This window comes from Alosa sapidissima, chromosome 20, assembly GCF_018492685.1.
Source record: "Alosa sapidissima isolate fAloSap1 chromosome 20, fAloSap1.pri, whole genome shotgun sequence".
NCBI lineage: Eukaryota > Metazoa > Chordata > Actinopteri > Clupeiformes > Clupeidae > Alosa > Alosa sapidissima.
Window position 1 is genome coordinate 916,987 of NC_055976.1, and position 14,160 is coordinate 931,146.

Genomic DNA, 14,160 nt, shown 5'->3' on the forward strand with positions numbered 1-14,160 from the left:
CTCAGGTCAGCTCTTTGTCTCTGATGAAAATGTAGGCAAATTGGCAAAGTTTTGTAAAAGCACTCAGTATTACAATGTAACAACTATATGTAGGTACCCACAAATACATAATGCAAGTAGTACCTGATAGTACATGTTGTTACACAGGTTGTACCACTGTACCTAATTAGGTTGGTACACTGTAACAGCGACACATTAAAATAAAGTGTTACCGTGATGACAATGTGTAGAGGGTAGTGGAATAACTATTGGTTTCCGTTAGTGGTGACTGCTGACTGAGATAAGGGATGAGATTAAATAGATCCTGGAACTTAGCCTGGTCTGGAGCAGGCTAGCTCCACAGAATAAATCGCCATGGTAACTTATACCATAACATATCCTGCTGCCCCCTATCCCGCTTTTGTGCAACTGGATCATGGATAAATTGAGCCAGGATAACCAAGATATCCTGGCTTAATCCCTTATCCTAGTTTTGTGCAATAGGCCCCTGGAGTCTCCTTCCCTGAGAACAGGAAAGCAACAGATACTGTAGATTTAGAATCATTTTACTGCAAAGATGCAATATAAATAAAAAAACATATATTTGAAATCGTAATATTAATCTTATTTCATTGTACAAATTCTTTTGAAAAGCAATTGATAGTTGTCACTGTCAGTCAGAATAATAGATGATGGCCCTGAGGTTCCCCCCTATAACATTTCAGACAGCAACCAAGTGACCTGGCAATAAGAAAGAGAGCACATGTGTTTTCAGACTGACTGATGGATATGTGTATGTTTCAAGACAAAAATCAGGGGAAATACTGAAAATGATCCTAAATTAGTACCTTGGAGTGAGTCAGACTTTCTTTTTGTGAGATCTCCCATCTTGTTTCTCTCCTCTTGTGTGTCATAAGAACTGTGCAGCATTACAGAATGAGACACAAACATTATGATCTTGATATGACGCACAATTCACTTTTGCAGTGTCACAGAATTCTTCAAATGTAAGCATATATAAGATGGTACAACACTGCCCAATACAGTATAGGTGCATATAACAAAATTTGAATATAGGGGAAAAGTTATTTTTTAATTTAGTTCAAAAAGTGATTATTTCATATATTGTATATTCATTATATATAATGTGAGATATTAGGGTCTATTAATCCTTTCCTGACCGTGCCGAACATTCCAGGGGGCAGCTGTGGCCTACTGGTTAGTGCTTCGGACTTGTAACCGGAGGGTTGCCGGTTCGAACCCCGACCAGTAGGAACAGCTGAAGTGCCCTTGAGCAAGTAACCTAACCCCTCACTGTTCCCCGAGCGCCGCTGTAGCAGGCAACTCACTGCATCGGAATTAGTGTGTGCTTCACCTCACTGTGTGCTGAGTGTGTTTCACTAATTCACGGATTGGGATAAATGTAGAGACCAAATTTCCCTCCCGGGATCAAAAGAATATATACTTATACTTATACATTCCATTTCTGGTGCTGGATGACCTCCTCACACACAAAAAAACTTATTTCTTGAGTATAATACATACTATCAATTAGATAAATGTATGTATATATCAGATTGTAATCAGATAGATCATTTCTATAAAAATGATGTAAAATATGGTAATGTTGATATAGTAATGAACAGCCTAGAAAATCCTCTCCAAATGTATATCCAAATTTGTCAAAATTTGATTTCATTCACCTAAAAATGAATTTTCATCTTATTTCTCTACAAGATAGAGAAAAATATAGTGTATGACATATTCAGCAAGTTGTGGTTTATTTAACAAAAACTGAATTGGAATATCCTTCACCTTTCAAAAGTTATGATACATTTAGTGATCAGTGTAAAAAAAAATGCAGGAAACAGGATTTAGAATGTTGACAGAATTCACATTCTCTTTCTCACCAACAACATAAATGTATGCATAAAAAACTAAAAATGAAGTCAGACTCAATGATTTAGATGTATTTGCTCTATAAGAATAAACCATTTATTTGTATGTAGACATAAAATAATAGAGACATAAAATACATTTGATTCAACAGATACAACTTCCTTATATAAATCAGTATAATATGTACAACTATAACTATATACATATATAAAATATATTATTATTTATGAAAAGCTAGGAATACAATCAACTTCAACATCACTCAAAAATTAATGTGTTTTAAACATTTGAAAGTGCATTACAAAGTAGATCAAGCCTGTGGAGAATACACACAAACTCACACACACACACACACACACACACACACACACACACAAACTCACACATACACACAAACTCACACACACACAGTCACACAGATAGAGGACGGTAGGGAAGGGTGGGGTGGGGAACCTGAAGGTTGAACACAGAAGAGTGACTTATTACAAAACGCATCCCCTTCTGCAGAATGCCAAATCTGATAGCAATTTTGTTTACCAATAAAACAAATTCGCCTACCGTTACACTCCAGGGGCCTGTTGCACAAAAGCAGAATTAAGACATCCGGGATAAGTTACTGAGCTGCGCTCAATGAATCCAAAACAAGAGCGTACAGGCTTAATTGGTTGCACAACGAGCAAGCCAGGATGAGCAGACACGGATTCATCAAGCCAGGTGAAACCTATCCTGGATAAGTGCGCGCTCACGGCTCCCTCCCCCGCCACCGATCACAGATTCACTGATTCACCATGGCAACTAGAGCCGCTTCATTGCTTCTTCTACGGTGTGAAGTAGGTAGATAGCCTTCTCACAACAGCAACAAACAGCAACACCTCTGTTAAGGAGAATATTGCAACTAGTTCCGCGACCACCACACGTGAAATGGTTAGGCACTCCCGTGACGTCACGTCGGGTCTAGGTATATGTGATAACAATGTGTAGTGGGCAGTGGAATAACTATTGGTTTCCGTTTGTGGTGACTGCTGACTGAGATAAGGGATGAGATTAAATAGATCCTGGAACTTAGCCTGGTCTGGAGCAGGCTAGCTCCACAGAATAAATCGCCATGGTGATTTATACCATAACATATCCTGCTGCCCCCTATCCCGCTTTTGTGCAACTGGATCACGGATAAATTGAGCCAGGATAACCAAGATATCCCGGCTTAATCCCTTATCCTAGTTTTGTGCAATAGGCCCCAGGGCCATACAAGCTACTTTAGTGTTTTTATTTAAAGGAGAAATTCGGTGTGATATTGACCTAAAGTGTGTTGAAACATGATACCGAGTGTGAACGTATGTCTCATAGCTCATCTCGGCTTGTCCCCTGCACTCTGAAATCTGGCGCTAGTTAGCCGATGCTACCAACAGGTTTTCAAAAGGGGTGCCTCGGGCATCGGCCTAGCCATGCAAATAAACCACTGTTTTACACCATTTACGAGGCTCAAAGTAGCTCCACACTTCATTGGTAGACTTCTGAGGGCCCTGAAAAAGCACTGGTAGTTTATTTACACGTCGATTTATACAGACAGCACCTTCAGGAAGTTTACCGTTCGGCCGCCATCTTGAATTTAGTCACGATAAGTCGAGCGACGAGTACGAATGAACAGGTATGATAAGGGATCAGATTACATAAATAATTCCGTGGTTCATCAACTCGTAACAGGGCGAACGGCAATTCTGCATTCACTTCGCGGCCCTCTATCGGCTATAACCGCACTATGTAAGTTTGCCAGATCGGGTAGCGGATCTGTAGTTCGATGGAATGAGACACAAGAAACTACAAATTTGACTTGCATCTGATGTCGCAATACATCGTACTTTTATAAGTCATGCAAAATATTCGACCTTGTCTGTGGACATCATTATTTGCAACGATGCCGGTGCTGGATAAACAAATAGCGTGCGTGCAACAGAGGTAAAGTTCTTTGGTGTTGCTTTAATTTGTTAATGAATGTGACGGTTAAAATTCGATGGGTTCTGATTGGCTATTAGCTTTTTATCATTCTGAAAGTGATGCCCAACGATATCGTTCTTCATGTCGTTATCGTTATGTGTGAACGTCGTCATTCGTATTAACGAGAACGATATTTATTTATCGTTATCGTTCTTGGTGTGAATGGGCCTTTAGACATTACCCTCTTTTCTATGCCACCTCATCTCCCCATTATTTTTGAGGTGGTCCGTCAAATAATGCAGTTTCCTAAGACGATATTGATTGATTTATGTAGCTGGATCTACTACATGCAGAACAGCCAACAGAGCCTTAAAACGATTACGACATACATTAAACAATTTGGTCCATGATCCCTGCAGAGACTTGGTACCCCAGTAGTAATGGGTACAGTATTATTGAGGGAAGTGAACCCAATGTAAATGATCAATCCCAGAAACCTGTGAAACTCATCTGGGGTCTCTTCACACAGCTCCCACCCCCTCCAGATGGTAAAACCAAATGTCTGAGACAATAACGTGAGTAAAAAACAATATAAAAGGTCACACAGTGTTTTAGTGGCAGTCTGCACCACCCTACACACCCTCTTCCTTCATCCCCTCGTGGTCTTCAGCATTGTGAGTGCAGTCAGCTACCTCTTCCTCTTCAGGCTTACAAGAAGGTCTGTGTAGGTCTTGTCATCCTCCATCTAAAATGACAGCAAAATCATACAAATGTAATACCTTTATTAAAAAATAAAATCACAAAACTACAGATGCGTGCATGTATGCACCTGAGGCAGCCTAAACTATTGAAGTATTCTGAGTAACTTAACATATTTAGAAGTATGAAAAGTAATTTTATTACACAAGGGTTTAGCTACACTAAATCTGATTGCCTGGCTGGCATCAAGATGAAGACAGATTACATTTCACCTAGTACCGTATTTTCCAGACTATAAGTCACACTTTTTTTCATAGTTTGGCTGGTCCTGCAACTTATAGTCAGGTGCGACTTATATATGAAAAAATATATAATTATACATGTTTTTAAATGTTAATTCATATTAACTGACATGAACCCTACATGAAACATTACTGTCTACAGCCGCGAGAGAGCGCTCTCAAATGCACAAGTTCTGTACACTTTCAGTCAGAGATTAGTGCTAGCACTATGCCTGAAACACACATGCATACCTAAATCCTCAAAATATGGCCGGGATTCTATTTATAGCTGGGCCTCAGATTCGGACAAATAAAGGCCAGTAATAATTTTGTTTCCATTTAACTCATAAAAGAGCTCTTCTTAATATTTTATATTGTTGGTTGGTTTAATATTGTTGCCAATGAAAAGTCATTGTCCTACACCATGAGTCTCCAACACGTCTCTCTCAAGCTACCAGTCGCTTGCCGCCCCCTTCTGAGCTTGCCAGAGGCTAAAGCAGTAACCTACATTTAAACACAATTGTTACACAAACGTTATTAGTAAGTATAAGTATAATTATATATACTCTTTTGATCCCGTGAGGGAAATTTGGTCCCTGCATTTATCCCAGTCCGTGAATTAGTGAAACACACTCAGCACACAGTGAACAAACAGTGAGGTGAAGCACACACTAATGCCAACTAATGAGCTGCCTGCTACAGCGGCGCTCGGGGAGCAGTGAGGGGTTAGGTGCCTTGCTCAAGGGCATTTCAGCCGTTCGGGGTTCGAACCGGCAACCCTCCGGTTACAAGCCCAAAGCGCTAACCAGTAGGCCACGGCTGCCCTATCAGACAGCACTGTAAAATGTGTACGGGAATTTCTCGCATTATGATGGCTAGAGTTGCGGGACTTTTATTATTATGCGCAATACCTAATAACTTATGTGCAATACCGGCAATCCCGCGCTGAAATTTAGGCCCTGGTTTTAAATGCGCATCTTTTTCTCTCTCGTGAGCATATAATCTGCTGCCGGCTTGTCTCTCCACATCGCCCATAATGCTTGATTGCATTGCATTCTCCACATTTTTAGCTACATTTTCATGTACCACATCAGCATTTTTGTTCAGTGAATCTTTTGTAAATTGCTTTACAATTACCGTCGGGCCTATAGGCCTATCACCTGGCTTCAATTTCAATTTAACTGTACTTATAGAGCGCCAAAACATTATACATGTCTCATGGCGTCTCGTGGCGCGTTAGACAATCAGAGAAAAGAAAAGAAAAGAAAAGAAGGCCCATGGGTAACAGGGGTGAGGAAAAACTCCCTAGAATTGGAGATACATATAGGAAGAATCCTCGAGCAGATCCACGACTCAAGGGCCTGACTCATCTGCCTAGGGTCAGTTACAGAACAGTAAGGTCTGTATACATGACAAATGCGTAAGTTAGTCAGGTGTAGAGAATAGAACATGGTGTTTAAAGCCACCTGAGGTGAATGTTACAAGAGGTGGGATGGTTACATATCCGGTATGATAATGCATTAATCCTAATTTAGTGTTATTAACTATTCCTAAATTCAAATAGTCCAGCGTAGGAAATGGAATTGTCTAGGGGATTAGGAGTTGTCATAGGGCAGGTGGTGGGTCGCTAGGCTGTACGGGCCAGGAATCCAGGTAGGGAGACAGTAATAGGCGATGATAGGGCAGTCGTAGGGATGGGACTTCAGGTGAGATGAGGGCCAAACACACGGATGGCTGATGATTGGTGATGGTGTACCTCACAAGTGAGGTAAGGGGGAAGAAAGAGAGATGTATAGTGGGTTAGTATTACTAAAAAAATGGTTAATATCATTAAGTAAATCAATGGTACTATATATTGTTACAGTATACCATAGTTAGAATAGGCAAGAGAGGGAGAGTTGAGAGAGAGAGAGAAGGGCTTGCCTCAGCTTCGGTCACGTCCTTTTAAAACCTCATCTTTGTCTTTCTCTCGTGAGCATTTAATCTGCTGCCAGCTTGTGACTCCACATCGCCCAAAATGCTTGATTGCATTGCATTCTCCACATTTTTAGCTATATTTTCATGTACCACATCAGCATTTTTGTTCAGTGAATCTTGTGTAAATTGCTTTACAATTACCATTGGGCCTATAGGCCTATCGCCTGGCTCACTTCGGTCATGTACTTTTAAAACCGTATCTTTTTCTCTCTCTCGTAAGCATTTAATCTGTTGCCAGCTTGTGACTCCACATTGCCCAAAATGCTTGATTGCATTGTATTCTCCACATTTTAGCTAAATTTCGGTGTATCACATGGCATTTTCTTTCATTGAATGTTTTGCTTTACAATTAGCTTCTATAAGTATAGTATAAGTATAAGTATATATACTCTTTTGATCCCGTGAGGGAAATTTGGTATTTATCCCAATTCGTGAATTAGTGAAACACACTCAGCACACAGTGAATACACAGTGAGGTGAAGCACATACTCATCCCGGCGCAGTGAGCTGCCTGCAACAGCGGCCCTCAGGGAGCAGTGAGGGGTTAGGTGCCTTGCTCAAGGGAACTTCAGCCGTGCCTACCGGTCGGGGTTCGAACCGGTTACAAGTCCGAAGCGCTAACCAGTAGCCCTCCTCTTGGCTGCCTTCACTCCTTCGTCTTCATTAACATTAATCGTTTTGGCCTCAATAGTCCAGTTACATAGTCTCTGTTTTTGGTTTTGGATTTTGTGGAATACATTTCTAAGTAAATGCGACTTATAGTCCGGTGCGACATATGTTTTTTTACCTGTTTATGATGCATTTTTTGACTGATGCGACTTAATACTCCGGAACGACTTTAAGGTCCGGAAAATGGTAACTAACTGCTGAAATGCTATATTGACATTTCTGACAGAATATGTGATTTTACTTCATGTTTTCTATAACTATGCATATTGGAAGGAGTAGAATAGCTATCGTCTACTTCAAGTCATGCCATCTTAGAAAATCACTGATGTTTGTGTCATTTACACAGAGGTTAGCAAGCTAAAATAGTTCACTACAAACTGCCTAGCGAGGTAACAACCTGAGGAAAGGCAATAAGTTAATTACATTTCTGACAGAATCTGTGATTTCACATCATGTTTTCCATAACTACATATTAAGAGGAGTAAAAATATTGATCAACTTGTTTTCATGTCAGAGAATGTAACTTATAAACGCGGCGCCCATGGATTTATTCAGCTTTGGTATGCTATATGACTTGCCAATATAATGCTAACCTAACAAGCACATTGGTAATAGAAAACAAACTTACCTACAGGTTATATACTAACATTATATTTAAATGAAATTGTCAAATGAAAATAATTGACATCAAAAGTAAACAAGTATATTGCAAGCAGTTCAGAGTAATGCAGCTAGCTAAAGTTTACATGACGATGCACTAGCCCCCGCTATGTCATAATGTTGACGCTGATGAGAAAGAATATTACTGTACTGTCAAATAACATGATTTTAGGACTACAAATGAAGATAAACCAAAACTAGAACTGATGTAAAAACATATATTACCTCAGTTTATCCAGCTGTGGGGTTTCCAGTCGAGGTAAAACTTCAATGAAGTGCAGGTGGCATCCGGCTACGTCAAATGTACCGACTGAAGTGACACTGTTTTTTCATGACTCATCTTGATGTATGTAACATTTCACACCATAAACCCCTTAACCAATCATATCAAATTGAAGCTTATGTTGATTTATGAAGATTTCAGAAATAAAATCAGTCATTGGACAGCTGAGATATTAGATGATTGGTCATTGTTACAATTTTAATGAAATTAGTAACCCTCCTGTAATTCCCCTGTAACCCTTAACCCCTTTGATGATAAAAAACATTCCCTTTGGTGTCCCACACTACACACTGATGATGGCTTAGGCCGAAACGCATCTGTGTGGACATGGTCTACATAAATAAGCAATGAGAGAAAGCTTGAGAGTGCGGTTTTATTTCTTTAATTTGACACTTTCTTTATAACTCGCACCTGAAATTGTCCCTTGTCTGGAAGTTGAGCGCATCTGTTCTCACTATGACTTCCTACTGTTTCCATGGAGTAAATTCAAATTTCAAAATGAGAAAAACAGTTTTCATTGGATGGCCACACATCGCTTCTGACTGCTGGTGTTATACGTGGTTTTTACTGGCTACCATGTTAACTGGCTGGATGGCTGACTTTGCCTGGAGTTAACATAACCACCCCCTTCTGTTGCAGATGTGTTTAGCCCGTGGTTCAGTCTCTGATACCCCGTCACAGATTTGTCTGTTTAACTCCAGTACTAATTGAAATGTTACAACACAATGTGTCGGCGTTTGAAGTGTCAGATTGTCTGTAGTAGCTTACATGCACTGGACCATGAATATGCCACCATATGGCACATGGAAATCGAATCTCCACTAAATTAGGTATATATATATAAGTATATATATTACTAAATTAAGTATATATATAAGTATATATATATTACTGTATACCCAATTTTCCCAACTCAACTCGACTCAAACTCACAATTTACAGCACCGTGGATTGGGAGTTGAACGCGCTAGCCGACGAAGCGTCTAGCACCACTTACTAAAACATCTCTTAAAGGTTGGACTCTTAGTTTGTAGTGATTTGTCATGTGTTCCCTTGTTTACTTCCTGTTTCCCCAGTTCTATGTGCCCCTTTGTGTGTGTGTGTGTGTGTGTGTGTGTGTGGGGGGGGGGGTGTTGTGTGTTGGGGGGGTGGGTGAAATGGTGTGTGTATGGGAGGGGGGGGGTTGAGCCAGGTTACAAGGTAACCCCCTACTACTATTTAACTGAGCTTATTAGCCTATACACTCTTGGATATTCCATCTGTCAAGAAAAATCAGCTGGTCAAATAGCATTTGCTTTTCATGTTTGAAAGGACCTTCCAAAACTTGTAAGGCAAGCAAGCACTGTAACAACGCATTATATAATAATGCCACATTATGTAATAACTCAACAAAATGTAATACTGCCGCATTATGTAATAAACTGCTTGAAGGCAGTATGTAATACATTTTATGTAATAAGTTATTACATATTGCGGTTGTTATTACAAAATGCGGGTGTTGCGATTTTTTAAATCAAAATGTAACAATACGTAAGTACAATACACGTTGTTATGCTGTTTTTATCAATGAAGACATCACTTTCGGTTTGTTATTACATAATGCACCATATTGCTACATTTTGATAAAAAAATCGCAACACCCGCATTTTGTAATAACAACCGCAATATGTAACTAGAAAAGCATTTCCTGAAGGAAATACAGTGCATGAAAATGCAAAAAATATGATGTAAAATATCATACAGAGTAAAAACAAACTATATTGGTTGCTAAGTAGATGAGGTTTAATATAGTTGGAATGACTGAACAGTTAAATAGGTGGATAGTTTAAATGGTTAAATTATTTAGGTAGATAGTTGACGATAACTGACAGTTGGAATGGCTCTAATGTTTGCTAGCAGTTATGCTAACTATGTTAACAAAGATAATAATGTTAACAAAGTTACTATGCTAACTAGCATGCTAACACGCTAGCATGCTAACTATGCTAACCATGTTACTTAGCTAACTTAGCTAATCGTTTTTAGCAGTTTTGCTAAAAATGTTAACTAGCAAGATAACATGCTAGCATGCTAACTATGCTAACCACGTTACTTAGCTGACTTAGCTAATCGTTTTTAGCAGTTTTGCTAAAAATGCTAACTAGCATGCTAACATGCTAACTATGCTAACCATGTTACTTAGCTAACTTAGCTAATCATTTTTAGCAGTTTTGTTAAAAATGCTAACTAGCATGCTAACATGCTAACCATGCTACTTAGCTAACTAGCTACAGTGGGTAGGAGTCATAGTTGATGACAAGTAACAGTTACAATGGCTAAACAGTTAAAAAGTTCAGTAGTTTAAAGGGTTAAATTGTTTAACAGTAAAATATTATAGTGAGGACTTTTATTTTGAAACAGTTTTTGGCAGAGGAAGCAGTTGAACAGGATGTGTAGTCTTAATAGGGCCAGTTTGTATGCTTAAAGCCTGAGACTGGCAGTTGATCCAGGTGGCCCGAACACCTGCCATAGGATTCTAATTGCTTAACGGCTCTATTGTGATGTCATCAGCCCATGTTAAGTCTATGGGGAAATTTTGACTAGTTTTTAATTAATAGTTTAAAAAGTATAAAAGTTACAAAGCTGAAAAATACATAGCACCCATGTCCTAAGTAAGACCTACGTAACATAGTTTGAATGAAGTTTCTACGTTAAACGGTTGAAGCTGCATTAAACGCGTTAGAAGAAGAAGAATAAGAAGAAGCCTAGGAAGAACAGTACAGTGCATTTTCATGCACTGTAATAAGAAGAAGAAGCCTAGGAAGAACAGTACAGTGCATTTTCATGCACTGTAATAACTTATTACTGCAGCACAATTTATTACATATTGGGTTCAGGCAGTTTATTACATAAGGCGGCAGATTATGCGGCAGTTATTACATAATGACGTGAAAATATATTACATTTTGTCGATTTATTACATAATGTGGTGTTAATTATGTTAATTACGCAATGTGGTATTCATTTATTTAATTTTGTTTCTTTATTTTATTCTGTACAGCACTTTGGTCAGTGAAAGCTGTGTTTAAATATGCTCTATAAATACATTTTACTTACTTATTCACTTATTGCATAATGTGTTGTTACAAGCACTGTTGAGATTTAAAATCTTATCTTTTTTCAAAACATGAGCTGGATTCAAATCCATCACCTTATGATATCCCTTTAGATCCATTTACAAGGATACAAGGAAGTTTATTGTCACATGCATATAGTTACTGGAAGTAAGAAATGCAGTGAAATTATGTCTGGTGTCAGCCTATTTGTGCATTTATGGGGGGTGGAGTAGAAGTGCAGTAGAAGAGGGGTTTAGTAGATTAAGTGGCAAAGGCTGCATAAGAAAGATGCGAGAGGATTGGGATTGGGGGGGGGGGGCACCAACAAGGAGCACCCAAGAGCAATTTAATGTGGTTATTTTTTATGGAAATGTCTATTTAATTTTAAATTCGATTTTTGAAATTATATTATATTATTTTGTTCAAACAACCTCTTGTAATTATACTTTAAAATGGTACTGTTTTATTGTTCATTGTTTGAACAATAAAACAGTGCCCAGTACCGCTGCTGGCCATTTCGTTGCCCTATGCGAGTTTCTTTGTGCTGCCCCCACCCACCCCCCCAACCACCACCACCAATGTTAACATGATAAGTCGAACACCTAAAGTAAAATGAAAGGCCTGTAATTTACAGACCATTAGTGGTAGCCACCTAGTTTTCTAAATAGAATGTGTTTCAGTCAACTCGGCATATCATGTGCTTCACTCGGCATATCATGTACCCTCCAGAATTATTGGCACATCTGCTAAAGTTGACTAAAAACCTGTATCATACATAATCTGTTGGTGATTTATTGTAATCTCACAATGAAACAAAATAGGAGAAATCCAACCTTGAGGGCAAGCAAATTTATTCTGAGAAAAAGGAAAAGCTCATAAAGAAATAAATATTTTTAACAAAATCACGTCGCTCACAATTATTGGCACCCCTGCTTGTAATACCTTCTTAAGCCTCCCTTTGCCAATAAAACAGCTTGTAATATTCTCCTATGACACCCCATAAAGTTAGAAAATACTGTACAAAGCAAGGGATTTAAGGCCGTTCGTCTTTACCTTTATTCTCCTCTTTGACTCCTCTTTGACTCACTGTTTAGATCAGGGGACTGAGATGGTAATGGCCGAAGCTTGATTTTGTGTTCAGTAAACCATATTTGTTTTCATCTGGATGTTTGCTTTGGTTCATTGACCTGATGAATGATCCAATCATGACCAACTTTTAATGTCTTGGCAGAGATTGACAGATTTCCTTCGAAAATGTTCAGGTTTTTCTTGGTGTTCATGATACCATGCACCGTTATTAGGTTCCTAAGGCTTTTGGGAATAAAAACAGCCCCACAATAGCACAGCCCCTCCACCATAACTCTCATTAGGTATGGGGTTCTATTCAGTATAGTCGTTCTTGTACGCCAAACACACCTAAAGTGTTTCTAGCTAAAGAGCGCAATTTTCATTTCATCTGACAATAGACCACACTTCCAGACAAAGTCACTGAACATTTTTTGGGGGACTTGGTGACCCCAAGATGATACCTTTTTCTGTAACTTTCAAACAGTGGTTCTTATGGAATTGTTTGCCTATTTTACCATCCTCCATAATGTGCGTGGGGGCAAGATAAATAAATAAAATTGGTCTTTGTCCAAGCATGTTTGTCACATTTCCAGTTGATTACAACCTGTTAATCATTGTTTTAACTGTATAGGCATCTCCAACAAAGTACCTAGTTTTTATAGACATCCCCTGACTTACAAACATCAACACGCTTTGTTTTTATTTAGATTTAGTGTATTCTCTTGTCTTTCCAATGTTGAAAAATGACTAGAGGATTTAGCCTCTGTGTCACTTTATTTTCATACCTTAGTGAAAAAGAAAGTCATGAACTACTTCTGAAAGTTCAAAGACACTCTGATTCACTTAAATAAGTTAAAATTTGATAGGAAAATGCTTCTGTTAGGTTTTGTATATAAGACTTTTCTAGGGGTGCCAATATTTGTGAGCAACGTGTTTTTGTTAAAAATATTTATTTCTTTATGAGTTTTTCTTTTTCTCAGAATAAATTTACTTCCCTTCAAGGGTGGATTTTTCCTCATTGTTTTCATTGTGAGATTACAATAAACCAACGGATTATTTTTTATACCTGTTTTTAGTCAACTTTACCAAAGGTGCCAATAATAAAACTGTAAATGCTTGGAAAATGAATTATTGAAGATTAAAAAGATGAATGAAATTTATCTCATGATTAAAAACAATAGCCTATAAATGAATTCATTGAATGTGTTCTCATCAGCATTTAAAAAAAGTAATTGTCTGTGTAAGATTTTGTCTAAAGCAAAGTTGGTTCTATTTTATTTTATTTTATTTTATTTTTTCCAAAAATTAGTCCTGAAAAGGGGGGTCATCTTATATTCAGGATGTCATGGGGTTGCAAGGGGAGAGCTGGACCAAGGCGCAAGGTAAGTTGAGGCAAGGCGAGCTTAGATCAAAAGGAATCTTTAATCAAACTAGGAATCGCACAACCACATAGAACAACATTAATGACCGACATTGGAAACCATGATTAAACTAACAAGGATCAGGTGAAGGGCAGAGACACAGGCACAGGGAACAGAAACACATGGCAAAACAAACAAAGGAGCACATGGCACAGGACACATGAAGTAAACAAAGCAAACATGAAGACACAAGA

General features: G+C 38.4%; 1 protein-coding gene across 1 annotated transcript in view; it reads right to left on the bottom strand.

The window, feature by feature from the left end:
* Positions 1 to 363: 363 nt before the first annotated feature.
* The window catches only part of LOC121694864 (sushi, von Willebrand factor type A, EGF and pentraxin domain-containing protein 1-like), a 50,015-nt gene continuing 36,218 nt past the window's right edge, over positions 364 to 14,160 (bottom strand). Inside the window, exons 10-11 of the mRNA XM_042075239.1 lie at positions 828 to 898; positions 364 to 720 (exon numbers count right to left, since the gene is read on the bottom strand). Of these exons, the coding sequence (XP_041931173.1) occupies positions 701 to 720; positions 828 to 898 (91 nt within the window). The 3' untranslated portion in view covers positions 364 to 700. The remainder of the gene's footprint in view (positions 721 to 827; positions 899 to 14,160) is intronic.